At 56.7% G+C, this 25,177-nt stretch overlaps 1 protein-coding gene across 1 annotated transcript; it reads left to right on the forward strand.

Annotated features, from left to right (window-relative positions):
- ARHGEF10L (Rho guanine nucleotide exchange factor 10 like) lies at positions 1-24,213 on the forward strand. The gene is given in 30 exon segments (XM_080564204.1): positions 1-237; positions 239-283; positions 5,888-5,972; positions 6,205-6,390; positions 6,508-6,535; positions 7,549-7,637; positions 7,787-7,870; positions 8,106-8,275; positions 8,702-8,818; positions 9,739-9,847; positions 10,548-10,640; positions 11,541-11,647; positions 11,841-11,918; positions 12,001-12,180; positions 12,374-12,490; positions 12,583-12,675; positions 12,949-13,122; positions 13,898-14,043; positions 14,579-14,763; positions 14,863-14,978; positions 15,187-15,314; positions 15,399-15,499; positions 16,401-16,522; positions 16,792-16,878; positions 16,988-17,217; positions 17,397-17,551; positions 19,334-19,479; positions 21,639-21,813; positions 23,117-23,239; positions 23,327-24,213. Coding segments are annotated over 30 exon segments (4,176 nt in total). The 5' UTR covers positions 1-18; the 3' UTR covers positions 23,815-24,213.
- Positions 24,214-25,177: the final 964 nt, after the last annotated feature.

A 25,177-nucleotide genomic window follows, 5' to 3' on the forward strand; every position in this document is an offset into this window, starting at 1 on the left:
GAAAAGAGAAGGGGGGGGATGCTGCCCAGATCCCGGCATCCCTTGCTGCCTGCTGCCGCTCCCAGCTGGTGCGAGCCCCGCTGCGGCCAGGATCCGGCCCCGGCCGAGAGGCAGGGACCCGCTGGGAGCCCCCAGCCCGGGGATGGGGACCCCGCTGCATGGCGCGGGTGGGCGCGGGCAGGATTAGTCCCATCGCCACCAGGCTGCTGCACCCGCGCCGCCCCTGCCGGGGCCCTGCTCGGCTGATGCGGACACAAAGCCGGAGGAGACGCGGCCTTCCCAGGTCAGCAGCGACCCTCTCCCCTTCCCTCCTTGCCTCCCACCTCCGCGGCCCACGTCTGCGTACGAGCGCGCCGATACATTTTTGTAGGTTTGTATTTATAGGGTCAAGATGGCCCCTTCTGTGGGGAGGAGGTGGTCTGTTTTCCTCTCTGCTCCGGCCAGCAGTCAGGGCTTTGCGGATAGATGTGAAAGAAAAGCGCCTATTATTGTTATTATTGCTTATAAATATAGGAATTCAGGCTGGGGATGGGAGGAGGAGGAGGATGGTGAGCATCGGCGTGTTGTTGCTGCTGTACAAGGCTCTTCCTGCACCCATTCCAGGTTGTTTTCCTCCCTGTTTTCTGCTCCGTTTGCAAACTGTGCGATGGTTGCAAACCTTCCTGCGCTTCCCCTGCTCTTTCCTCACGCGAAAACGAAGCTTTGGGGTGCTGAGCACCGACCTGGGGCACCCCTTGCATGGGGGAAAAGTTGAATGTTGCTGTGCTTTGGTGGCGTAATCCAACTGCAGGATTTGCACCCACGCAAATGTGTTTTTTTTTTTTTTTTTCTGCTGTGTCCCTGTGAGTATATTTGGAAGAAAATGCCCCAAACTCTTCTGTGTTTTGTTTTTTTTTTGGCTTTGTTTTCTTGGCAGTCTCAAAACCGCTTGTGTCATTTTTAGTGGCAAGGAGGACTTTTTCTTAACCCCCAACACGTACGGAAAATATTCCTTGATGATTTTGGTGCGTGGTTTGCTGGGAACAGCTAACGCGACATGTCGTGCTTGGTGCTAATCGCACTTTCCTCCTTTTTGTGATTTTTTTTTTTTTGGGAGGGGTTTGGACACTGGTTGCATTGGGAGAGAAGGGTGTGCACTGTGGGGATGTGAGGTTTGCAAAGGGGGTAACGTCCCTGCGATGTGGTGTTTTGTTTTTTTTTTTGTCTCCATTTGGTCTTTGTAATGTATAAAGTGTGTTTTAGTGTCCAGTTGGTTGTGAAGGGCAGGTTTTTCTCCCAAAAAGCAGGGGAAGCAGACAAAAAAAAAAAAAGTGGAAAAATGCACCCACAGTGCAGAAAAAGCGTCTTACGGTGTGCTTGAATAGGTCTTGGCAAAACGGGTCTGCAAGGGACAGGAACTAAGAAAATTGGAGAGGGTGATCTCGAGTTCATCAGTGTCACCCTCTGACACTGATTTTGGGCACTTTTCAGGCAAAATAAGGGGGAGCAGCAGTGGCCCATGGCGGGAGGAGAGGCTGCTTGCGACAGTGGTGGGAAGTTTTGGTTCAGACTTTGCATGGAGGCAAAGTTCAGAGCTGTTGGGGCTTTCAAGCTGGAAACATTCCTGGGGAGGGGGAAAAAAATAAAATTCTACTAGGTTGTTATTCCTGCTCCTGCTCTCTGAACCCCTTTCCAGGGCAGTTTCATGGTGATGAGCTGGGTTGCTTTGCGAAGCGATAAAGCTGAGATGCAGATAAGCACAGGGTCGGTGCAAACTAAGGCTGCCTTGCTGCTTTCTGAAGCTGTTTGCAAGAAATCTTTGCAGAACAGGCTCTTTTGTGAAATGCCTGCGCCTTCCCGCTGCAGGTCACAGCCAGACCCAAGGCGCTGTTTTTTTTCCCATGGCCTTTCTTTGCCTCGGCATTAAACATAGACAGACCCCAAAATGCCAAACCAGCTCCGAAGAATGCATGGGCTAACTATGTGCCTGCCAAAAAGCCACAAAATGACTTTATAAGGGACATAACTCTGATTTTTATTTATTTTTTTTTTCCATTTGCACTTCTCATGGCGCAGGCTGGATGAGGAATGGATTTTCCGGTTCATCAGTGATGTTGAAAAGCAAAATTAAAAGGAAAGCAGCAGCAGTTCAGTGCCAGGTCTTTGGGTTTTATCTGGAAGCGGGCAGCAGCAGGGATGTTTGCCCAAAAAACCCTGTTCCAAAATGAAAAATTGAGCCACCTCGCTCAGGAGGAACTTTTCCCCCATAAACTGGTGGCTTTTGGCAAGGGCCAGCTGATAACAAATGGCAAAATATCCTTGGATCTTGAATTGTCATTTGGCTGAATTTTGGGGCTAGAAGCCCTTTGGAGGGGCTTTTTTGGGGGAGAAAACTCCACTTTCTGCCTCATTTCATTCCCAGTGCTTGCTCACCTTCCCCTTCTGGCCACCACCACCAACCGCTGCTGGATTGTTGGCCCCAAACCCCCAGATTTGGGCACTTCTGAAGACGCAGGATAACTTTTCCTTTTTGGAGCCCATCTTTCCACCCGATCCCTTAAAAGCTCTGCATTTCTTTCCTTGGAAAGCTGGGAAATTCAGCACGCAGCCCTGGAATGCACCGCATGGACCCAGTTAGGGCTTAAAACCCCCTCTGCATGCAGCTATCATTTCGCCCCCCGTACTGTATCATTAATACTTTCCCAGTGGATTGGGGGAAAGAGCAACCCCGCGAAGCTCTCTGTGGAAATAACCCAAGTTGCTGGCTTGCACGTGTGTTTTGGGGTGGAAAACCACCCGGAGGAGAGCTGGGGTGACAAAAGCCAGCCCCGAGGTGGCAGTGGGACGCAGGGAGGAAGCAATAGCGAGGCGGAGGAAACAGCAGTGGATTCTTATTTCTTGCTGTGCCTGATTTATGGGTGATTTATGGGCCGGAGCTGGAGCACCGCCTGCTTCCCCGGGTGGATATCTGCTCCACTGCCTGCTTTCAGGAGCCACGTTTGGGGTCTCCGGGTCTGGATCTGGCCACCCTTTTGCCGATGCCGTCGCAGGTAGTGCTGCGCTGGGGCCATTTGTAAGGTGGGATTGATGCAGCGGGGCTGCGGAGAGGAGCCAGAGGGATTCCCTGGTTGAATCCCAGCTGCTTTTGTGCATTTCTCAACTTTGGGTTGGAAAAGTGGAAATCTGCTGATTTTTATTTATTTTTTTTTTACTACCTTTCACTGCCGCTTGCGCTTCGCTTCACCTTGAAGCAAAGCCACGCGCCGAGCCGCTCGTGCTGGCACTTGCTGCAGGACGCAGCAACCTGGGAGGCTTTAACCCCCTTTTTTGCACCCCCTGCCCTTGGGAAGGGGGGCAGTGGGGCTTGGGGGGGCTTTGGGGCCGGGAGCCTGCCGTGTCCCCAGGCTGGCAGCTGCACTGGCAGCTGGGCCCTGTCGCTCCGCCGCGGGGGCTAAAAATAATGCAATGGAGCAGAATAGGTGCCAGCCCCCCGGGAGAAGGATGCTGCGGCTGGCTCGGGCTGGCTTTAGCAGGTGGCCCTGCTTTTCTGGCTGCAGGGACTTTATTTATATCCATCTCTGTTTATTTTCCCCAGTTGGGAGGGAGACGGTGTGGCGTTTAAATCAGTCTTTCCAAGGGTTGTCTCAGGATTCTCCAGCATCCCCATCCTGCTGCAGAGCGCGTTCCCTGGCAGGGCAGCTTTCCCCTCCTGCCGCGTCCCGTGGCGATGCATTTTGCCAGCAGGATGTTCCTGCCCCGGTTTTCATTTTTGCTGTGCGCAGCGATGCCTTAATTTCGTTTTATCAAGGCTCAATTAAAGCTCGGGGCCGGCTGGGTTGGAGAGCAGGCGTTCGCCTATTAACTCTCCCCCAAAGCAGGCATGCTTGCAGATGGGAAAATAACCAGCCCTGGGACAAATCGGGCAGATAGGAGCTTATGTCAACTGTCAAAATGGTAAGTGACCTTATCCTGCAGCGCCAGTGGGATAAAATCGGGGCCGAGCTGGCTTTGACTGCTGCCTTGGCCGTGCAGCGTGTTGCCGTCCTCCTCCCTAAAAGCAAAAAGCCGCTGGCGTGCCGGGCAGGGGCAGCAAGCTCCCGGGTTCCTCGGGCATCGGCACCTCCCCTCTCGGCTTCCCTTTGTGCTCAGGTGGTTTTTAATCCTTTGCGTTTTGGGGGAGCATCGCTGTGGAAGTGTCTTCTCCGTCGGGTCCCCCAGCGGGCTGGTTCGTGGCAGATTTATGGCTCAGCTGGCATCCCATCCATAGGGGTAAGCCTGGAGCTTCCCGCGGGACAAGGTGAGCTTGTGAAAGGGGGAGGCAGGAGAGTCGCCCGCTGCTGCAGCCGCTAGCGAACGCTGATGGGAAGCAGATTAGGTGACATGAGAGCAGCCTGAAAACACGCCTTGGCTGCAAAGCGCTCTCTGTTCCGAGGGCCAGAAAAAGAGTTCAAGGAGGAGAAAGTGTCCCTGGGTCCTCCCTCCGAATAAATCACCCCAGCGTGTTTATGCAGGCGTCGGGCTGCTTGCAAAAGTGGGTAGGAGAGGATATTTACAGCACTGTGGCGGTTGCTTGGAGAGCTCAGGTCAGTGAGGAAAAGAGGATTTTGTTTTTCTTTTTTTTTTGTGTGTATGTGTGCTGGGAGAAGGCCGGGTGCGTGTCAGCTCGATGTTTTGGGGGGGGTTTGCAGCGGCACAGGGCTGCTCTTCCAAGCCCTTTGCTACACGCCGTCTGTCCTTGTGCAACCCCGAGGCTGGGAAGAAGCTGTGCCCGCGCGGGGGAATTGCTGCTGCTGGCTGCAGGAGGTTTGGAGCTTGTTTTGCGGGTTAAATGTGAATTTGGGCGGTGAACATCAATCCTGGGGTGCAAGACCCTGGGCAAGTTTGCAGCGTTTTTCTCACTCTGGTGGTGTGGGTGTTAGCCGAGCCGGTTTCCCAGGCTAAAACACCAAATAATCAATGTTTAAGGTCAGAAGAGGAGGAAAAAGAGTCCCTTGAGATTTCCTTCCTTTTCCTGTGGCGAGGGAGCCTTGGGAAGGTTGGTCTGCTCTGACCTTCCTCATTCCTCCCTCTTCCTCCTCTCCTCCCCTGCCCACCGTGGCCGTGCTGTCACCTCCCTGGGGGGCCAGAGGGGAGCAGGAGACCTATAGGAACACCTATAGGTACACCTATAGGTACACCTGTAGGTATGTGCCCGTGTGTGTGTGTGCCCTTGGGGCTGGGGGGCTTGCTGCAGGCCCCCCTATGCTGCAGCTCTCAGGGCTTTGGGGCACGGGGGAAGAAACAGATCCTTTCTTGGGATCGCTTTGGGTCTGCGCATCCCCTGATTCTCACTCCCCTGGGGAATGAGGGTCCCGGCGTGGGGGAAATGTTTGCCTGGGGTGAGCTGGGGTCGGCTCTTCACAGCCAGCTCTTCGGGGCAGGGTGGTGGCATCCGTCGGGCACTGGGTGCTGGGGACCATTTTGCTCTTTGCAGCTTCCTGGGCTTGCCTTGCTGCCATTTCTCTCCTGTGCATCATCCCTCGGGCTCAGGGGTCTCTGCTCCGTCCTTCCTCTTCCTCTCGGTGACCTTTCAGGGCGCCGTGCTGGGCGTCTCGTGTTACCGGAGCGGGTGGGCCATCGATCGGTGCTTTCCAGCCTTTGAGCACAGCTTAGCCCCTTCGGCTGGGTGCTCGGAGCTGCCAGGGATGGGTTTGGCCCTGCAAGGTCGCTGGGCACGGGGTGGATGTGGCAGCGTGCGCTTACACCCGGGACCGGCGTTTGTTTGCTTGTGAGAAGGTTCTGCAGCAGCCAGAGCAGGATTCGTCCCCCCGTGGGGTGCCTGGAGGTCTCTCCACGCTGTCCCCTGTCCGGGGGAGGTCTGGGGGGCTGCTCCCCCCCCTCTGAACCCATCTCTTCTTCCTCCCCGCAGGAAAGGCTCGGGGACGGGCCCAGGCAGAGCGTCCGGACCCCCTGTGCCATGGCTTCGTCCGAGCTGCCCCCCTGCCCCGCAGTAGGTACTGTCACCAGCCGGAGCTGGGTTTTTTGGGGGGAGGAAAGCCGGCCTTGCGCAGGAAGGGGGGACATCGCCCCGTTCCCCACTGGAGCCTCGTAGTACCACCGGACCGTGAGGGGCTATTGCAGGGGTTTTTGGGTGGCGATGCTCCCTGCCATGCCCCACATCCCTCTCTGCTCGCTGGGGCAAATCAGTGCCGGGGTGATGCCGGCTGACGGGGTTCCTGCTCGCAGGTGACCGCCTCGCCCCGGAGGCCCCCGGCGCACCGCCCCACGGCGAGGAGGACCTGGGCGAAGCCTTCGACTTTGAGGACAGCGACGAGGAGGACGACGAAGACTCAGCAGCCGAGGCCGAGCCGAGCAGGGGTGCGGTCCTCCAAGCACCCCCTCGCAGGCGCCGTGCCACCAGCTCCAGCATCGGTGAGGTCTCCCCGGTGTCCCCAGAGCGGCCCCTTTGGGCGGCCGAGCCTGCGCCGTGCTGGCAATGCTGCAAGCTCGGGCACCGACCCAGTTTCTCTTTGCTTTTTCCCTCTGCAGAGGGGCTGGTGCTGGAGACCCAGGAAGGGTAAGTGGGGTTTTGGGGTGGTCTGGGGAGAAAATGCAACTTTGGAGGGGATCACCCTCTCTTTGGCATATCCCAGTCTTGTGCTGTGCCTCAGTTTCCCCATTTTATTCCCATTGCTCACAGCTTGCGAAAGGGGTTGGATGCGTGGGGTCAGGGGCTGAAGCAAGCAGGAGACCCTGGGGGTTTGTACCCCCCCCCCCAAGAATGCAGGGGGTACTGCAAAGGGGCAGCCCCCCAGGGGTGGGGACCCCACACCCAGCCTCGCTGGCGCATCTTCCTCCTGCCCTTGCAGACCAAAGATTCAAAAAAAGCCATTCTGGGGGACTTGTGCGTCCTGCCTGTGTGGGTTGCCTGGACCAACCTGAGCCGTTGTAGCCCTAAAGGTTTGGTCCCCAAGCCCTGGAGGGCGACAGCAAAGCAGCAGACGTGCAGTGGGATGCGCAGAGTCCCCTGCAGGGCCAGACCCACGTGCAGCCATGCTGTCCGTAGGGTCAATATTAATAGCAACCGGTGGCTTTGAGGCTGCAGGCTCCCTGCTGGGGCTTTGCAGGCATCCGGAGGCGAGCAAAAGAGCACAAGCAGCCATCAGCGTTGCTGCCGAGCACGGCTTTTTGCATTTTTCTTTTCTTTCTTTCTTTTTTTTTTTTAATTTATTTTAATTTGCGTTGGGGTTGCATTTAACAAACAAGCTCATCCTGCTGCTCCGGAGGTACGCAGAGCCCCCGCGCTTGCATCCCACCCCCTGATTTTGCAGCTCACATTTCTGCTGCCGGAAAGCCGGCGGCATCGACCTTGACTTTAACGCTTTTCTGGCGGCGCAAAACTTCCTCCGTGGGCTGCAGCTGGGTTTGCATCCCGGGCAAGGCAGGGGCTTTATTTTGCTGCTGTGCCCCCAAATGGGGCGTGAGCCCCACGCACTGGGGGGTGATGGGGTTTGGGGTTTGTACGCATCCAGCCCTGGGGGCTTTGGCACCCCGGGGCACGCTCTGATGGTTCTTTCGCCCTCCCTGCAGGCTGCCGGCGGGGGTGAGCAATGGGGAGGCTGGTGGGGCCCCCCCTGACAACAGCACCCAGACCTGGAAAAGAAAAAGCAGCCACCGAGGTGGGTTAAAACACATGGTGGGAGTGGAAAAGCACAGCCTGAGCTGAAAAGCCCAGCCTGGCCTTGGGAGCAGGGAACGATTTTGTGGTCCTGGCTTGATTTTTGGGGTCCTGACACGGGTCTGTTTTCTTGCTTCCCCCCCCCCCAAGGTGAGCGCTTCGAGTTCCCGGCGGTGGAGGACGATGTGATTTACGACGACGTCCCCTGTGAAAACCTTGATGCTGACCAAGACGGTAGGGGCAGCCCTCCCTCCTGGGGGCATGAACCCATTTCACAGCCAGGCAAACTGAGGCACCGGGAGGGAAGCATCACAAGCAACGTCCCCGTTCTGCCCCTCTAGAAGGGGCTGCCAAGGGGGAATACAGCAGGAAAACATCCAGGACTGGGGAGGGTGCTGGGTTTGCAAAACCCTGATGTTTTGGGATCCCTGGGGAGGGAAAAGAGCGATGTTTTACCTAAATGTCCCAGGGGCAGAGCGCAGCCTGATCTACGAGGACGTGCAGCGAGGCGAGGGGCCGCGGGCGGGTGAGGATTTGGGCTGGAGCTCCAGCGAGTTCGAGAGCTACAGCGAGGACTCGGGTGAGGAGAGCAAGCCAGAGGCTGAGCCGGCCAAGCAGCGGGCGTCCTTCCAGCCCAAGGTAACGCTGGCGATCCCCTCTGCCTTGTTAGCTTGCTGTTTTAATTCCTTCTTTTTTTTTTTTTTTCATGGGTTTCCTGGATATATCTCGCCTAAAGGTCAGGGGCTGCCCTGTGCTCTCAAGCAATACGAAACCAGCACAGCCTCATGAGCTGCTTTTGGATTTTTTTTTCTCTATTTACTCTTTTCCTTCCCTTTTTTCTCCCCCATCTGTTGCATCTGGGCATGTGGCTGCAGCTCCCTGCCTTTCCTGTGCTTGCTGCCCTTCCCCGCTCAGACCAAGCTGGATTTCGGGAGCACGCTTCCCTGCGTCGTGCTGCTTTGGGATGGTTTCTCCTCTTGTTTTGGCTGCTTACCTGAATCTCTCTTCTCTGCCCTCTCTCGCATCCTCTGGCTTCTCCTCCCGCCTGGTTTGCTTGGGGCTCAGCTTTCTCCAGACCTGAATAGACTAAAGGAGAGATACGCCAGGACTAAGAGGGACATCCTGGCTTTAAGAGTTGGGGGGAGAGACATGCAGGAGCTGAAGCAGAAGTACGATTGGAAGGTACTGTCCCCTCCTCGGTCCTTTCCTGTGGTCCCCTGAATTCCCCGGGGGGGGAGGGGGAAAAAGCCCTTCCGTAGGGATGCGAATGCACCCGGGCTCAATCCAGCCCCTTTTGTCCACCAGCGGAGAAACGGTGCTGCGCTGCGAGCTGCCTCCTGTGTGTCTCGTGGGCATGGGGACATCGGGACATCTCCGCTCCTTGTCACTTTCCCCATCTCGCCTGCATCCCCTCCGGCGGTTACCGGTGTCTGCGTAGAGCAGCTCCCCGTCCCCGATCCGCCCAAACCATCTGCTTTTTGGGGTTTTTATTTTTATTTTTTTTGAAGGGGCATTTGGACAAAGCGAGGTTCATCACACTAGATGGATCTGAGAAGGTTTTCCCCGATACGGGGTCGGGAAGGAGATTAAAGGGAGTGGAGCTCCCTGCAGATGTAGAATCTTATTGCAAAGCCTTTCCCTGCCCCAAACCACTCAGGTTGGTAGTTCACGGCCAGTTTACGCTGGGATTTTAGCAACTTGCACTAAAAATGTCGCAATTTCAGGTGTGAAGGGCAAACGCCCCTTTTCCCTCTTGCACGGGTGTGTACAAAACCCCGCTGCGGTGGGCTGGATGCGCTCGTGCCCCTCTCCCCTCCCTCCTCTTCGCTTTCACTGCATGCTCACGCTTTGCCTGCGCCTGCTTGCAAGCTGCTGGCATGCGACCGCGTCCCCACGGAGGGAACAGAGGTGCAGGAGCCAACCCCTTCGGTGCTCAGCTGCCTCCCTTCCCTCCTCTTCCTCATCCTCCCCGTTGGCCAGGGCTGGTTTTCTGGGGATAGAGGAGGGGGAGATGCTGAGGGCAGCGTCCCTGAGGGGACGGGGTGGAGGGATGCGGTGCTGCGCGATCTCGAGCACCCCGGCCCCTCTCGCCCCCTGCCCAGATGACCCAGCTGATGAAAGCGGCCAAAAGCGGCACCAAGGACGGGCTGGAGAAGACCAAGATCGCGGTCATGCGGAAGGTGACCTTCCTGCACCGTAAAGAAGCACCAGGTGAGCGGGCCGGCAGCAGGGAGCCCCCTTCGTTGCTTTTGAGAGCCAAAAAAAGCCCTTTTGGAAGCAGTAAAAAAAAAAAAAAAATCCATGTTTTTCATCATGACTCCATATGGCTTCTAGCTTCTCTGTTCTATTTTTTTTTTTCATTTTATGCTTTTAAATATATTTTCCCCTTTGCATTCCCAGCTCAATCTGTTCAGCTCCCTCCTCGCCCTTCCCAAAGCACCCAAAGTCCCTCCGCCTCTCTGGGAGCGGGGTGGAGGTGGGGGCACTATGCCAGCACCCATGGGTGTTCCCACTGGGACGGCGAGCGGGCAGGTTCTCCAGGCAGGATCAGTGCCAGGAGCATTGGAACAGTTTAGGAAATGACGAATTTGGGCAGAACTGACTTTTGGGGTGTTCTGCGATTTTTTTCTTGCTCGATCCTACAAATGCTACAGGGTCAGGTTTTGGGGGGGGAAAACCCTCTGAAGTGTGGAGATCTCCGCTCATCCTTTCCCTGAAGACGCTTCCACGTCTCTGCTTTGTTCTGGCTGCTGCTTGTTCCCTGCTCTGCCCTGGGATGTGGGAAGCAGCACCGGTTTCTAGACAAGGGGTGAAAATGCAATTGTGTGTGTGTGGGTGGTGGTGGTGGTGGGGATCCTGGAGCAAGCCCCAGCCCCAGCTCAGTGCCCATAACCCTTCTGCTGCCCCATAGGGGATGGGGAGCGTAGGAGGAGGGCGGCGGAGGTGGAAAAGTTGCCGCCTGCCCCCAGCAGCTCGAGGGGGTTCCTGGAGCATCGCGGGCGAGGTAGGATCCTGCCAGGCGGCCCCCCCGGCTCTGCCGGGCCCCCCCTGGGGATCTGCCATGTGTGCCCTGGCCTCGCTGCATGGCCCCGTGCGGATCTGTGCGTGCGCTGGGGTGGGAACCTGGAGAAAAAGATGCTCCGAGCATCCCAGCTCCATGGTGCTGTCTTACCGGCGGGGGGGGGGGCAGCAGGTAGAGAGCTTGGGCAGCCCCGCAGAGCTGGCAGCGAGGCGCTGGGATCCTCCCTGCCAAAATTAGGGAAGGAAAAAGGTCACCCGGCTAGCAGCACCCTCCCCTGTGGTTATTTATACGCAGCGGGGATGGGAGCGGGGCGGCGGGGCCGGGGCGGCTGGAGCGGGGCATGAGGCCGGCGCCATGTGGAGGAAGGAGCTGTCCCTGCCCCACGACCCCATGGCCCGCTCGCCCTCCTCTTCCTCAACTGCTTCGGCCTCGGGTAAGGCCCGCTTGGGCGCTGGGAAGCTCGCGTGCCCCCGTTTTCTCTGCCAGGCTGCTTTTAGCTGCTGTTTTTTTCCGCTTCTCCCCGCTCGCTGCCCCTCATGGAGCAAGGACGTGGGGGGGGGGTTCCTCAACCCGGGTCGCTTTTTGGGGAGGGTTTGTGCTCCCCCCCGGGGTCCTGGCTCCCTTCTGGCTTGCAGGGCCTGACTCATGCTGGTGTCCGGTGACAGCGGCGGGGCTTGGGGACGGGCGATGCCGGCCTCCAGCTCCGCTTGCAGCTGCGAGCCCAAGCGGAGCCCCTGGAGCATCCCAAGCGCAGCGGCAGAGCCCCCTCCAAAACTGGGGGTGCACCAAGCACCCAGAAGCTTGCAACCCCCCACACCCCCCAAAAAAAAAAAAAAGTAAAATAGCTTTTTTGGTGTTTTTGTGGGTTGCTTTTCCTCACAGGGGACTCAGAGGAGGAGGACACGGGCTTCTTGGAGGTCACCGTCTCGGACATGAAGCACCCACCGCCGGAGCTCGGCCCCATGCCCGCGGGGCTCAGCCCCCAGCAGGTGGGTGCGTGTTCGGGGTCCAGGGTGAGCACTGGCTTCCCCTTCCCCTTTGAGCAACCCAAAATAACAAAGGGCTGAGGCAGCAGAAAGCAGCGACGCCGTGTCAGCAGCAGCAGGGTAGGGGGGGGCACTTCTGCATGGGGGTTCTCCCCCCCCCCCAAGTTATTTGGGATGAGCCTGGCGTGCCTTTCAGGTGGTGCGGCGACACATCCTGGGCTCCATCGTGCAGAGCGAGCGCAGCTACGTGGACTCCCTGAAGCGCATCCTGCAGGTGGGGGACCCTGGTTTTGGGGGTCTGGGGAGGGTGGGGGGCGCAGGGATGCGGGATGCTGACGCCCTGCTGTCGCCTGCAGGATTACAGGAACCCGCTGATGGAGATGGAGCCCAAGGTGCTGAGCGCCAGGAAGTGCCAGGTGGTGTTTTTCCGCCTGAAGGAGATCCTGCAGTGCCACTCCATGTTCCAGATTGCCCTCGCCTCCCGCGTGGCCGAGTGGGACTCGGCGGAGAAGATCGGGGACCTCTTCGTGGCCTCGGTAGGAGGGCGGTCGGGTACCGCTGCCCAGCCTCCCCCAGCCCTTTCCCAGCGGTAGCAGGGGGTGGAGGAACCCAGTGACGCAGCCCCACCACGGGGTACCCCCAGCATTGCCCCAAAAAGGCACGAGCCCCCGCAGCCCCATTTTGGGGGGCCTGACGGCGCTTATCCTGCCCTCTCCTCCCCGTGCCAAGTTCTCCAAGTCGATGGTGCTGGACGTGTACAGCGACTACGTCAACAACTTCACCACTGCCATGTCCCTCATCAAGAAGGCTTGTCTCACCAAACCTGCCTTCCTCGACTTCCTCAAGGTCAGCGGGTCCCAAGTGTGGGCACACGGGGCTGCTGGTCAGCGTTTGGGGTGAAAACTCCCCTTTTTTTGCTTTTTTTCCCCCCTGCACAGAAGCGGCAGATGGCCAGCGCGGACCGGGTGACGCTCTACGGGCTGATGGTGAAGCCCATCCAGAGGTTCCCCCAGTTCATCCTGCTCCTGCAGGTATGGGTGAGGGGAGCCTGTGCCCACGGGGCACCCGCTTTGCACCCCACTTTGGCAGCCTGGCTGCTGCAGGAAAGGGTTTATCAACGGGCATTTGATTCATTTTGGGGCTGGCAGCCTGCTTGTGGGGCTTTGGGGACTTTCCCCTTTCCCAGGGTGGGATGCTGGGAGGCTTTTCCTCCAAACTCTTGATTTTGCTGGTGTTGCATGCTGTAGCATCCCCATTCACAACCCGACGGGGCTGGTGTCACCCCGGTGATGTTCCCCCCCCAGGACATGCTGAAGAACACCCCCAAGGGCCATGCGGACCGCCTGTCCCTTCAGCTGGCGCTCACAGAGCTGGAGACGCTGGCGGAGAAGCTCAACGAGCAGAAGCGCGTGGCTGACCAGGTTGCTGAAATCCAGCAGCTCAGCAAGAGCATCAGTGACCGCAGCAGCCTCAACAAGGTTTGTCCTTCGGCCTCGCTGCTCCTCCTCGTCCCCTGGTGACAGGCGGCTTTGGGGCTGGGTTCGCATCCGTCCCCTCTGGCTGGTGTTTGCAGAAGTGCTGCGGTGCTGGGGCTCCCAGGAAGGGGTTTCGGAGAAGCCAAGCTCCCGTCTTCCCTGAAACAATGTCCCTTAGCAAAAGCAAAAATAAAAGCTTCCCGTTTGGAAATTCCCTTCCACCCCCACCCTCCGGCACCAGCCCTCCAGGAGAAGGCTGGAGGGTGAGCCAGGGCACGCTGCTTTTTCTTCTGTCGCTTCCTCCCCTCCATCCATCTGCTTGATTTTGCAACCCCTGATGGAAAACCATGCGTGAAGCTATTGCAACACATCCTGGGCCGTGCTGCAAGCACGTGGTGGCCTCCACGGCCTGTCCCTGTGGCTAGGACTTGGGAACAGAGGGTAAAGGGACTCGGAAGGGGCGGTAAAAAGGGCCGCGGTGGTCCTTTTAGGGCTCTTTGCTCTTGGTGGTGTGAAATGCAGGGCGCAAAGCTGTGGTGCAAAGGGGCTGTGGTGCAAAGGGGCTGCGTTGTGCAGAGTCGGAGCATTTTGCACGGCTCTTTCTGTGGAGCTGGGAGCAGCGCATGCCAAAACCGCTTCCTGCTGTTTTAGAGGAGCAAGCCCAAGTTGCGAAGGGAAACCACTCACACAAGCACAATGCCCCCCCAAAAACCGGGGGGGTGGGAAGCGGGCAGGACCCCCAGGGCTGAGCCCCCTGCCTGCTCCATCCCCTCTGCAGCTGCTGAGCTCGGGGCAGCGGCAGCTCCTGCTCTGCGAGACGCTGACGGAGACGGTGTACGGTGACCGGGGGCAGCTCATCAAGTCCAAGGAGCGGAAGGTTTTCCTCCTCAACGACATGCTGGTCTGTGCCAACATCAACTTCAAGTACGTGCCGGCCGCCCCGCACCCCAAAATCACTCTGCAGAGTGCTGGCGTGGTCACCCCCCAGCACCTGTCCCCTTCCCCACCTCGGTTTTGGGCTTAGTGGGTTTTGCTAGCTTTACCCCCAAAACTGCTTCTCGTTGTTTTAGAGGAGCGAGCCCAAGTTTGGGGCCGCTTTGTCCTGAAAGCCTCGGGCAAAGCATCCGTGCCATGATGCCGTGGGAGCTTCTGGGGGTTTGGGGACCTTGTGGCTCAGCTGTTGATGCTGCAAAAGGGGGGAAGGAAGCTCTCTCTGGGCTCCCAGTGATACTTTTTTATTAACGTTTCCCCCCAATCCAGGCCAGTGAATCCAAGGTAGGCGCTGAGTGTGGTTTGTGTTTGCGTGCCCCACGTTTGGGGGTGCAAGCATGAGCCGGTGCATGCTGTGGGGTTGAGAACAGAGGTCGGCGTCTGCTTTTTGCAAGGGGAACTGGTGGGGTTTGCAGGACGAGCAGCACCAGCTGCCGATTTACTTGCTTTTTGCATCCTCCCTTGGCAGAGGCCAGCTGGAAATTAGCAGCCTGGTGCCCCTGGGCCCCAAATACGTGGTGAAGTGGAGCACGGCCCTCCCGCAGGTGCAGGTGGTGGAGGTGGGGCAGGAGAGCGGTGCCTATGACAAGGACAACGTGGTCATCCACAACGCCGGCGCCAAGAAGCACGCGCCCACCGGGCCGGCCTCGCACAGTGAGCACCCGTCCCTTCTTCTGCGCAGCCCTGGTGGGATGGGGAGCAGGGACTGCTGCTCACAAACCCTGTTTCTCCCCTTCTTCCCCCCCCCCCAAGATAAAGTCTACCTGGGGCCGCCACGGCTGTTCCAGGAGCTGCAGGACCTGCAGAAGGACCTGGCGGTGGTGGAGCAGATCACCCTTCTCATCAGCACGTTGCACGGCACCTACCAGGTACCTAAATGCCAAACCGGGGGCAAAACTTAACATTTAGGCACAAGCCCCCTTGCTGTGCCTTGGGGAGCTGCAGGGGGCTGTCTGGGCACTCTGATAACCCCACGGGGACCCGTCGCCCCGTTCTGAGCTCTGCAGCATCCCCGTGGCTGAAACCTGGGGATTGAGGCTCCGTGGGGGTGCTTCCCTGAATTCTCGCTTCCCCCAGAACCTGAACATGACGGTGGCCCAGGACTGGTGCTTGGCTCTGCAGAGGATGATGAAGGTGAAGGAAGAGGAGATCCACTCTGCCAACAAGTGCCGCCTCCGTCTCCTGCTGCCTGGCAAGCCGGACAAGTGGGTTCCCAAATGCTTCCGTCCAACCCGGGGAGGGGAGGAGGCTGAAGACGACCCACTGACTGATTTCTTTCCCCCCCCCAGGTCTGGCCGCCCCATCAGCGTCATGGTGGTCTTCATCACTCCCAGCCCCCTGAGCAAGATCTCCTGGGTGAACCGTCTCCACTTGGCCAAGATTGGGCTGCGTGAGTAGATGGCTGGGGTGGCTCTTGCTTCTGAAAGCAAAATCTGGGAGCAGAGAGGGGTTGGCATCCTGATGGGAGACTGGTAGCGGGGAAAGTGTTGGACCAAGGCGGTGGGAGAAGTTTTCAGCTGGTTTGCACGCTGGCTGGAAGTGGGAAATGGTGGGGATAATGCTTCTCCCTCAAAATGCTTTGCGTTGTGATGCTCTGGGGTGGCATCTCTGGGATGCCCGTTGATGGATCTCAGCTTGGCCTTGTGCTGGTGCTGACATTTCCCCGTTTTTCCATGAAATGGTGCAAATAAACAAGGGGGAAGCCCTTGCTCCTGACACCTCTGTCTCTCTCTTCCTTTTTAACTCCATGAGCCACCGCAGGAAAAAAAAAGAAAGTTTAATGGAAGAAAGAAAAATCATTCCAGCCCAGGGGGGATCTAAGCACTCAAATACGATTTCGAATGATTTTTGATTCTCTTGTTTTTAATAGTTTGTGTTGTTTTTAATCTGGGATGCCTGGGGCATAATCCTGTATCTGCAAGTTAGAAATGAAAACACATTAAAGCCTAATGTGAAGAAACACATTAGTGGTTTTTTTTTTTCCTCCCTTACATATATAGAGTTGAGGGGGGGGCTTTTCTGCCTCTGCTCAATGCAGTTGCTTGGCCATGCACTGTGGTGAGGTGCAGGAGTTTGGAGAAGGTGTTGGGGTGTGCCCCCGGCCCCCTGCGGATGGTGGTGGCTTGGGGTTGGGAACGTGAGGCTGTGCTGGGCACGGGGTGTTTAATGCATCCCAAAAGCTGGTGCTGGGGTGGGTGATGTGGTTTCCCCTGCTGCACCCAGGCTTGCTCATTTTGAGGGGGAGCTGGGGGTGTCCTGGCCATCCTCGAACTGCTCTGTTCCCCCCCCAGGGGAGGAGAACCAGCCAGGCTGGCTCTGTCCCGACGAAGACAAGAAGAGCAAAGCGCCTTTCTGGTGCCCCATCCTCTCCTGCCACATGTCTGCCTTCTCCTCCAAGGCCCTTGATTTGCAGGTAAAGGCGATGTCCAACCTCCCCTCCAACGCCTGAGTTGCTCCTTCCCCTTCAAGCTCCATTTGTAGGGAGAATGCAGCCTGAAATCCCACGGCGGGCTGGTTGGGAGGGGATGGCTGAGCTGCTTGCAAGGGCAGAAATGGGTGCAATCCATCCTGGCTGGGGGTTGAGAAACAAGGAATGCTAGTTGGGTTTCGGCTGGGTCCTGATTTTGGGGCATGCGCTGCGTACTGTGCATGAGTTGGGATAAATGCATGTGTCTCCTGCAGCTCGGCGCCGCGGTGCACAACCCCGTGCAGTCCTCGCTACTGGGCTTCTCCGCCATCAGCACCTCGCTGCCGCAGGGCTACCTCTGGGTGAGCAAAACGAGCCCCAAAATGGGGTGAAAAGCACCAGGTTTGGGTTGCATCTGTCCTCAGGAACCCATCAGAGGAAAGGCTAAAAACGGTTTTGTGGTCCCTGCAGGTTGGGGGTGGCCAGGAAGGTGCAGGGGGGCAGGTGGAGATCTTCTCCCTCAATCGCTCGGTGCCGCGGACGGTCAAGTCCTTCCCGGTGGCCTCACCGGTGCTGTGCATGGAGTACATCCCCGAGGCAACTGAAGGGGACACGACGGGGACTGAGGAGACCCGGGCGGGCACTGAGCAGCCCCCTGCAGCACTGCACCCCACTGTTTGCTTGGGACTGCAGGACGGCAGGTGAGCGCCACAGAGGGAAGGCACGCGCAGGGGTGCGTGCGCTTGTGCGCACGCGCTGCTCTTGCAACCCTTCTCCGTGTGCAATTGCTGCAAAGAGCTTTGCACTGAAATTTTATGGCAATGAGGACTGGTACTCCCTGGTCCCCATCCTGCTCATCCGTCTCCCCTTTTCCCGCTAGCATCGCAGTGTATGGCAGCGTGGACACGGGGACGCAGTGCTTGCTGACCTGCAAGAGCCCGGGCATGCAGCCTGTCCTGTGCCTGAAGCACAGCCCCGAGTACCTGTTTGCGGGGCTGCAGGATGGCACCGTGGCTGCGTACCCCAGGAACAACGGTGAGGGCACCCCACTGCACGCAGCACCCCCATGCATGGTTTTGGCTTTTTGGTGTGACACCCCAAAAGCAGCGAGCGGGGCACCTTAGGTGGGCTGGCTGCTAAAATAGTGATAGAAGCACCACTTTGTTTTTCCTCTGCTACTTCATCCTCTGCCTTGCAACCCTGGGGTGTGTGTGGTGGTGGTGGTGGTGTGGATGTTATTTTGCATTGCCAGGATCAGTGGGGTTTGGTTTGAGGGAAATGTGCAGGGAAAGGTCCCAGTGGCCAGCGAAGGGCTGGTACAGCAGGAAAGACTTTGCTCGGAGGGTGGCAGCACTTGGGGACTGCTGGATCCTTCCTGGGTGCCCAAGGACCCCTCGGAGCTGTTTGCATGGGGAAAAAAAAAAGTCACCTTTTTGGTGCTATAAAGAGAGCCAGTCCCCACAGAGGGATGATGTGCATGAGCCCTCTGCTTTATTGGATTGATTTGGCTTTTATTGTCGCTGGCTCCAGGTGTGCCAGGTGTTCCAGCCCTGGTGCAGCTTGCTCAGAGCCTTGCTCCTCGGAGGCTTTTCCCAGCTGTTTTTCTCTGCTTCGTCGCTAGAGGGTGGGAAAGGGCCTCAGAAAAGCTGCCCAGGCCCAGCCCGGGGCAAAAGCTCCAGTTTGCTCAGATAACCTGCACAGAGAAGCACCAGAGCTGCTTATGTTGCATTTTTGGGTGCTGTGCACCCCCCTTTCCAACCTAGCAAGCAGGCTGGCAAATTAATGGCGCGGCTTTAATTTCCCCTTCATTGCCCAAATGCATGTGGAAGGCAGCAAGCTGCTAGCAGGGTTTTTTTTAATATCTTATCCCTGTCTTTTGCAAATTTGCACGTGGTGGCACACCTGCTGCATGGCTTTGTTAGGAAAAAAAGCTTTCCTGAAATAGCTTGGTTTTACGTGGAGCTGCGAGCACCGAGATTTGCTCGGTGCAGGGGCTGAGCAACGGCTCGGTTGCGATGCTGACGAGAGCAGAGCTCTGCGCACCCTGGGGCTCTTCAATCTCTCGGATCCTGAAGTTTTGTTTTTTGAAATTGCCGTGGAAGTAGGATGCCCGCGTGAAAGTGGGAGCAATTATCCACTGCAGCCGTCCAGCCTGCTGGAGGGGGTGAAATCATGGAAACCCTGGTCGGATGTCTTTCACAGGCACTCCGGTTCGACCCAGCTGAACAGTAGCACTTCAACAGCTGAAAAAAAAAATAAAACAAAAGATCATTTGGGGCTTTTCCAGCAAGGAGTGGGTGCTGTTGTGCCTGAGCATTCGTTGGAGGTGGCTGTGCAGCAGTGGCACCGTCAGGCTGTTAAACCCAGATGCTTGCGACTGCTGAGCCGTTCGCACAGGGGTGCTACAGAAGGGCTCGGGGTGGATACCGGGGGTGGTGGCTGCCCATGTGTGTTCCTCCGCTCTGCTCTGTCCTTAATTCTTCTTGCAAAGTTGGGGGGGGAAGAAGACAGCGTGGTGGGGAGGGGTTGTCCGTGTGCCCTGGGCGCTTGGGTGCTGCTCATGTGTCCATCTTCCTGCTGGTGGCATCGAGGTGTTGGGGGCATCTGCGGCTGCGTGGGGGGCAAGAGGTGACCCCGGCACCCGAAGGTGACATCTGTGGGTGGCAGGGATACCTTGTGCTGGCACCTGCTTGTGCGTGCCCATGCCCTGATGGGATTTAAACCACTAGATGCATGAAAAGATGCTTGTTTTAGTTCTTGCTTCCCCCATGGCTAAGCTTCCTCTCACCCTCTCCCGGCCTCTCTGCTCTGCCCTAGCGGGGCTGTGGGACCTGGCTGAGCATCCCACCCGCCTGACCGTGGGCACTGGCCCCGTGCGAGCCCTCCTGACGCTGGATGAGACCGTCTGGGCCAGCTGTGCCAACCAGGTCACCGTCCTCGACGCCTCCAGCCTCCGTACTCAGGTACGGTGGGGGGACACCGAGCGCTGCCAGGACCCCTGCGATGCACCCGGGGTGGGGGATGCGGCGGTGGCTTTTGGGAACTCTTGGTGGGTTGAGCACAAAAGGGTGCGTGTCCAGCACCAGGTGTGAATGCGCGATGCCCAAACAGTTTTTATTGCTGCCTTGCGATGCCTTTTGGTCCCTCAGTGGGTCACAGGAGTCCTGTCCCCTCCACGAGGCACCAGCAGTGATGCTGAAACCTCTCCCATAGCTGCATAAGCAAGGAATGCTGAATAGTCACTTAAAAAAAAAAAAAAGAAAAAGGGAAAAAAAAAAACACTTTATCCCACCTTTAATTTTCTCATTTAGTGTCCAAACTTAGTTTGCATGTATTAGCTGTCGTAAATCCATCCTACCAGCAGTGCCAAGGATGAATAATGCATCGGAGGGCTGTATTAGTTTTCTGTCTCCGATCTTATTTATGACAGGAGCCGGCTGGGAATTCTCGCAGAAGAAAAGCGTGGGGGGAGCGCAGGGGGAAAAAGGGGGGGGGGCACATCCTGGGTGATGCGGTGTGAATTGGCAATGCAGGGTGGGCATCCCAACAGGGTGTTACAAGGGGGCTGGGGAGGGGGTCCCACCCCTGGGGGCTCAGTGCTGATGCTAGTGTGCAAGCAGGGGGCTGCAGCCCAAATCAGCTTTGATTCCCACCGGGAGCTTGCACCTCCCTGTCCTCGATAACAGCAGCTCTGCAAACCCCCAACCCATAAGTAGCGTTTGGAGAGCTGCGTAACGGGCTCCGGGGTCTGTGTGAATGGGGCCGGCAGCTCGGGAATAAACCACGGGGGAATAAATCCCATGCTGGCTGGGAGTGAGGGGGAGATAACCTAATAATCTCTGTCCACCTCCATTCTGTGCGAGCTTGTGGGGAGATTGCACTGCGCCGGTGCTCTCCAGGGAGGGATCAATAGCTGCTCCTTTCCTTTTAACAAGTCAGTATTTCAAACCCATAAGAAGTGGAGTTGGAGTGTGCGTGTGGAGGTGATTTCAGCCTGCATCGTGCTCACTGCCCCGGTGCGATTTGGGCTCGTTGCTGCGACGTGGAAAGCAGGAGCTGCATTGCAGCAAGACCTCGGGGTTGCAATTAAACAGCAAATCACTGCCCGAGGAAGTGTGCACAGTACATGCCACGAAACAGCCGCTCTCCTCCTGCTCCCAGCAGGATTCGATTTTAACCTCCAAACCTCTCCTTTCCCCAGCATCGTCATGCTCCAAAGTCTGCTTTGCTCTGGAACATCCCGTGTCTGCAGGCTCGAGCCGTTCCCAACCTGCCTTCAATGCTAATACCAGTTTTTATGCCTTGCCTGCTGCTTGGGGGATTTTCAGAGAGTTCATTTCATAAAGATGTTTCTGGGTACATAAATCCAGTGCTGCTGGAAGTGTTTGCAGTGCAGTATTCGGGGGTTTGTGAGCTGGGGCTCCTCGCGGGGGCTTGCTGCAGCAGGGAGAGCTGACAAAATAGGTAAATAAGGTGTTGATCAGGATTTTGGATGCGTTGGAGCATATCGGGAGCAGGAAGGGATGGGGCAGCACGGGGAAAAGGTCAAGTTGAGGTTTTCAGCTCTGATGTTTTTGCATCTGAAAGCAGAGATGGGAGATGCAGCAGGGCTGAGAAGGTTGCTCTCCACCTCTGACCTTTGGAGAATCAGCTTTTATACCAAGCAGTAGATATTTTGTTTTCTCTTCCTTTTGTCCAGAAGTTGTTGTACAACAGTGGTCCCCAAACAGCTCTTGTGCAGGGGCTGAGCCTTCGCTTGCTGGCTTTTGGGGCAGGAGGGAAGCAGGAAGGTCTTGTCCCACCTTGGCGTGAGCTTGGCTGGTACATCTAGTCCAGCAAATAGGTCTTTTAAAGAAGAAATAAAACCTGGAGGGTTGGGAAGGGCTCCGTTACCTCCCTAAAGAACCAAAAGGGAGGCTGGTGAGGGGCTGCTTTTGGTGTGCTCTGCTAAAATCAGAGCTGGTGGGGAGGGCCGGGACCTCCAGGCCTCTCCTTTCCCACCTCTGTGGGTTAGCAGCCCTAAAGCAGCTGCTGGAGGGCCCGGTCCTGCAGCAATTCCGGGAGCAAATGACTTTCACTGGGATTCCTTCTCTATTTTTTCATCTTTGCGGTCTGCCGGCAGCAAACCTTCGAGGCCCACCCGGACGTGGAGGCCAGCGTGACGCACATGATCAAGGCGGGCAGCGGTGTCTGGATGGCGTTTTCCTTGGGCTCCTCCATCCGCCTCTTCCACACCGAGACGCTGGAGCACCTGCAGGAGATCAACATCGCCACCAGGACCACCTTCGTCCTCCCAGGTGGGCTCTTAATCCCGATTAATGGGAGAACTGGGGTGTCCACCCCCCAGATGGTTTTGCTTTGCTTGCAGCCGTGTTGATTTGCAGAGGAATTGTGCTGCAAGGGATTTATCTAGCTAAGGGTGTAAAGTTCAGAGCTTTGCCCTGGAGCTTGGGTCTCCCTTTATAAGCTGCAGGGACGGAGCTGGGGGCATCACCCTGAAACCCCAGGGCGTTTTTAGCAGGTGGCTTGGCAGAAAGAAGATCATGAGAACTCCCAAGCAAAATGCTAACACTTCGCAGAAGGAGGGTGTTCTTAGGCTGCGAGAGTAGGTTTTAGGCTGCAGAAGCTTTGGGATGGGCTCGGACAGGTCTGAGTAGGGTGCTGGCAAGGCTGAACGTTGGGCAGATGGAACCCCTTCCCTTCATCCATGCATCCAGTGTTTACACTCCTGCACCCATTCTTGTGTGTGCATCCACACCCCATCCCTGCATCCCATTCCTGCACCCGTGCATGCCTCCATGAACCCCATCTTTGCACCACTGTATGCATCCGTGCATCTCATCCTCGTACCCGTTGTCACTCCTGTGCGTGCAGCCATGCACCTCTGCACCCCTGCACCCCCTCGTGCATGCACACCGCAGCCCCACACTCCCCTTTCCCCCCCCGCTTACCCTCCAGCACAGTCTCCCCTCCGTGTCTGCCCGTTTGGCTCTCAGCTGCCCCGATGTGCCGAGGAAAGGACGAGGCTCAGCCCTGAGCTTGCAAGGTTGCCTCCCCCTTGTTCCAGCTACAGAACGTCGTAATTGTGTAATTAGTTATAAACGCAATACTCGTGTAAGTCACTCTTTCTTTTTTTTTTTTTTAGGGCATGTTAAAATATTTATCACTTCCTTTTCTTCCTGGGCGAGTGAGCGTTCGGTATTAATGCGTTTTTGAACTCGCGCTCCCTCATCCTTTTTAACTAGACAGGTCATTAATAAAGTCCTCGCAGAGAACTGGAGTTGCATCTCTGCAGATATATTGCTTTGCCGAGTCTGACGCCGCAGCGCTAAGTCTCTGCAATAAAATATTCATTTGCCATTAGAAGCCTCGCTTCTTTTCGCTCCTCGTCCTTCTGTTTTTTATTTATTGATATTTTCAGCATTTTCCCTGCACGGAGATCTTCACGCAAGGGTGGTGCTCAGTTCTGAGGGGGGTTCTGGTGTGTGTCCCCCATGTAAAACTCTGGTGTGTGTATGTCTGGGGGAGAGTTACCCGCTTTGCAGGGGGATGCTGCTGTTGCTAAGCCCTCGCTCACCCCTTTTTTCCCCCTTCCTTCAGGACAAAAACACGTCCGTGTCACCAGCCTGCTCATCTGCCAGGGCTTGCTGTGGGTTGGCACCGACCAGGGCATCATTGTGCTGCTGCCTGTGCCCCGGCTGGAGGGCATCCCTAAAATCACTGGTGAGCACCCCAAAAACTCCCCTGCTCTGCAAGGTGATGCATGCAGCCGTTTGGGCTCTTCTTTAGCCAAATTCCTCTGTTTTGCAGGAAAAGGCATGGTGTCTCTCAACGGGCACGGTGGCCCCGTGGAGTTTTTGGCAGTGGCACTTAGCACCCTGGCCCCCGACGTGCTGAAGGGCAACCAGGAGGAAGAGGAGGGTGAGGAAGAGAAAACCCCGGAGCTGGATGGCCCCCCGCCACGGGAAATGAGGAAAAAAGGGATTTTGCTGCAATACCGCCTACGCTCCACCGCCCACCTCCCCGGGCAGCTGCTGTCAGTGCGGGATGCTCCGGCGGGGACCGGCGGCACCCCGGAGCACACGGAGGAGGACGGCTCCATCTACGAGATGGCCGACGACCCTGACGTCTGGGTGCGGAGCCGGCCCTGTGCCCGTGACGCTCCCCGCAAGGAGATCTCCTCTGTCGCCATCATTTCGGGGGGCAGGGGGTACCGCAACTTCAGTGCCGAGCCGCAGCGCCGGGGCGGCGAGGCTGACAGCACCCTGCTCATCTGGCAGGTCCCGCTGATGCTATAGCACCCTGGGGAACCCTCCCCCTGGCGCCTACCTCAAATCCACCCATAAAGCTGCCGGGGGGTGGTTGCACCCCGGGTGTGGAACCCCTGTTTATTTTTTTTTAAGGAGAAACAAACAGAAAAAGAAAAGGAAAAACTTAAAAGTGGACTTTTTCCCCCCCCCCCAAACCAGCTTTGTGCATTGGGAGAGGGGGGTTTTTAAACATGGGGAATGGCGACCTCCCTGCGGGCTTTGGAGGCGCTGGGATTGTGCTGGGCTCTGGCCGAAGGCATGTGTGTATGCGTGTTAATATATATAAATATATATATAAATACGGTGTATATTATTACCTGTATAAAGAAGGAATCTGTATATATTGGGGCACTTGGAGATGCAGAAATAAAGCAGAGGTGTGAACATTCATCAGGTGCTGGCTGTGCTGAAATGGGGTTTTGCTAAAATAACCCTTTTTGTGACTGTGAATTGAGGATTTGGGGTATTGAAATCCCACGTTTTGGGAGCTGGTTTGGGGATTTCCCACTGAGCAAGGGAGCTGTTTCTGCAGGGAAGGCAGTTTGGGAACTGCCAAAACTTCAGCCTGGAAATAAACCCCATAGGAATAAATCCATAGGAACCAGCGTGTTTCCGTATGAGATTTTGTAACCCTGTTCAGCTTGAGAGCAGATGTTTTCCTTCCATCGCAGCTATCCCTCTAGCTTTGCTGATAGCACCCCAGCGGGTTGATACAATCCTCATGCTCAAAGTTCAACAGGAAGCCCCAAGATCGCTTTTATTTTGCCCAGACATGGTGTGGGATGGAGGGGGGTAATGGGCAGAGGGAAGTGCTCTGCTGCCTCTCTGGTACCCAGAGCTCTCTGTTCGTGCCACAGAAACCCAAGGCCAGGGAGGTGGAAAGTTGTCTGCGGACTTAATCAATTTATAATGCGATCCTCTAACTGGCTTCAATTTGATTTTCATTTGTAGCACTACAATTATCAGATTGATATTCCCGGCAACTCAACCTTGAAATGGGACAGCGCGGCTCGTGCTGCTGGCGAGCAGAGATTATCTGTCCTGGACCAATTTTTGAGTATTTTTCTAATTAGCCATAAAATGTGCTTTGCTTCCTCCCTTCCCCAAAGTCTTTTCTGATTAAGTTTTTTTTCCCCCATCTTAACATCAAAGTACAACATGAATGGGGCTGGCCAGGTCCCAGACCAGCCATGCAGCTGATGGAAACCAGTTTGACGCTGGTGGAGAATGGTGCCAAGGAGGTTGTGGCTCTTCTCCCACTGTTTTTTCCCTTTTCTTTTTTTTTTTTTCTTTCCAGTTTCAGTGCATTTGGGGTCAGCATGCAGGAAAGCAGCTGGTCCTCCAGGGATGT

Source organism: Anser brachyrhynchus, assembly GCF_964034855.1.
Source record: "Anser brachyrhynchus genome assembly, chromosome: 21".
NCBI lineage: Eukaryota > Metazoa > Chordata > Aves > Anseriformes > Anatidae > Anser > Anser brachyrhynchus.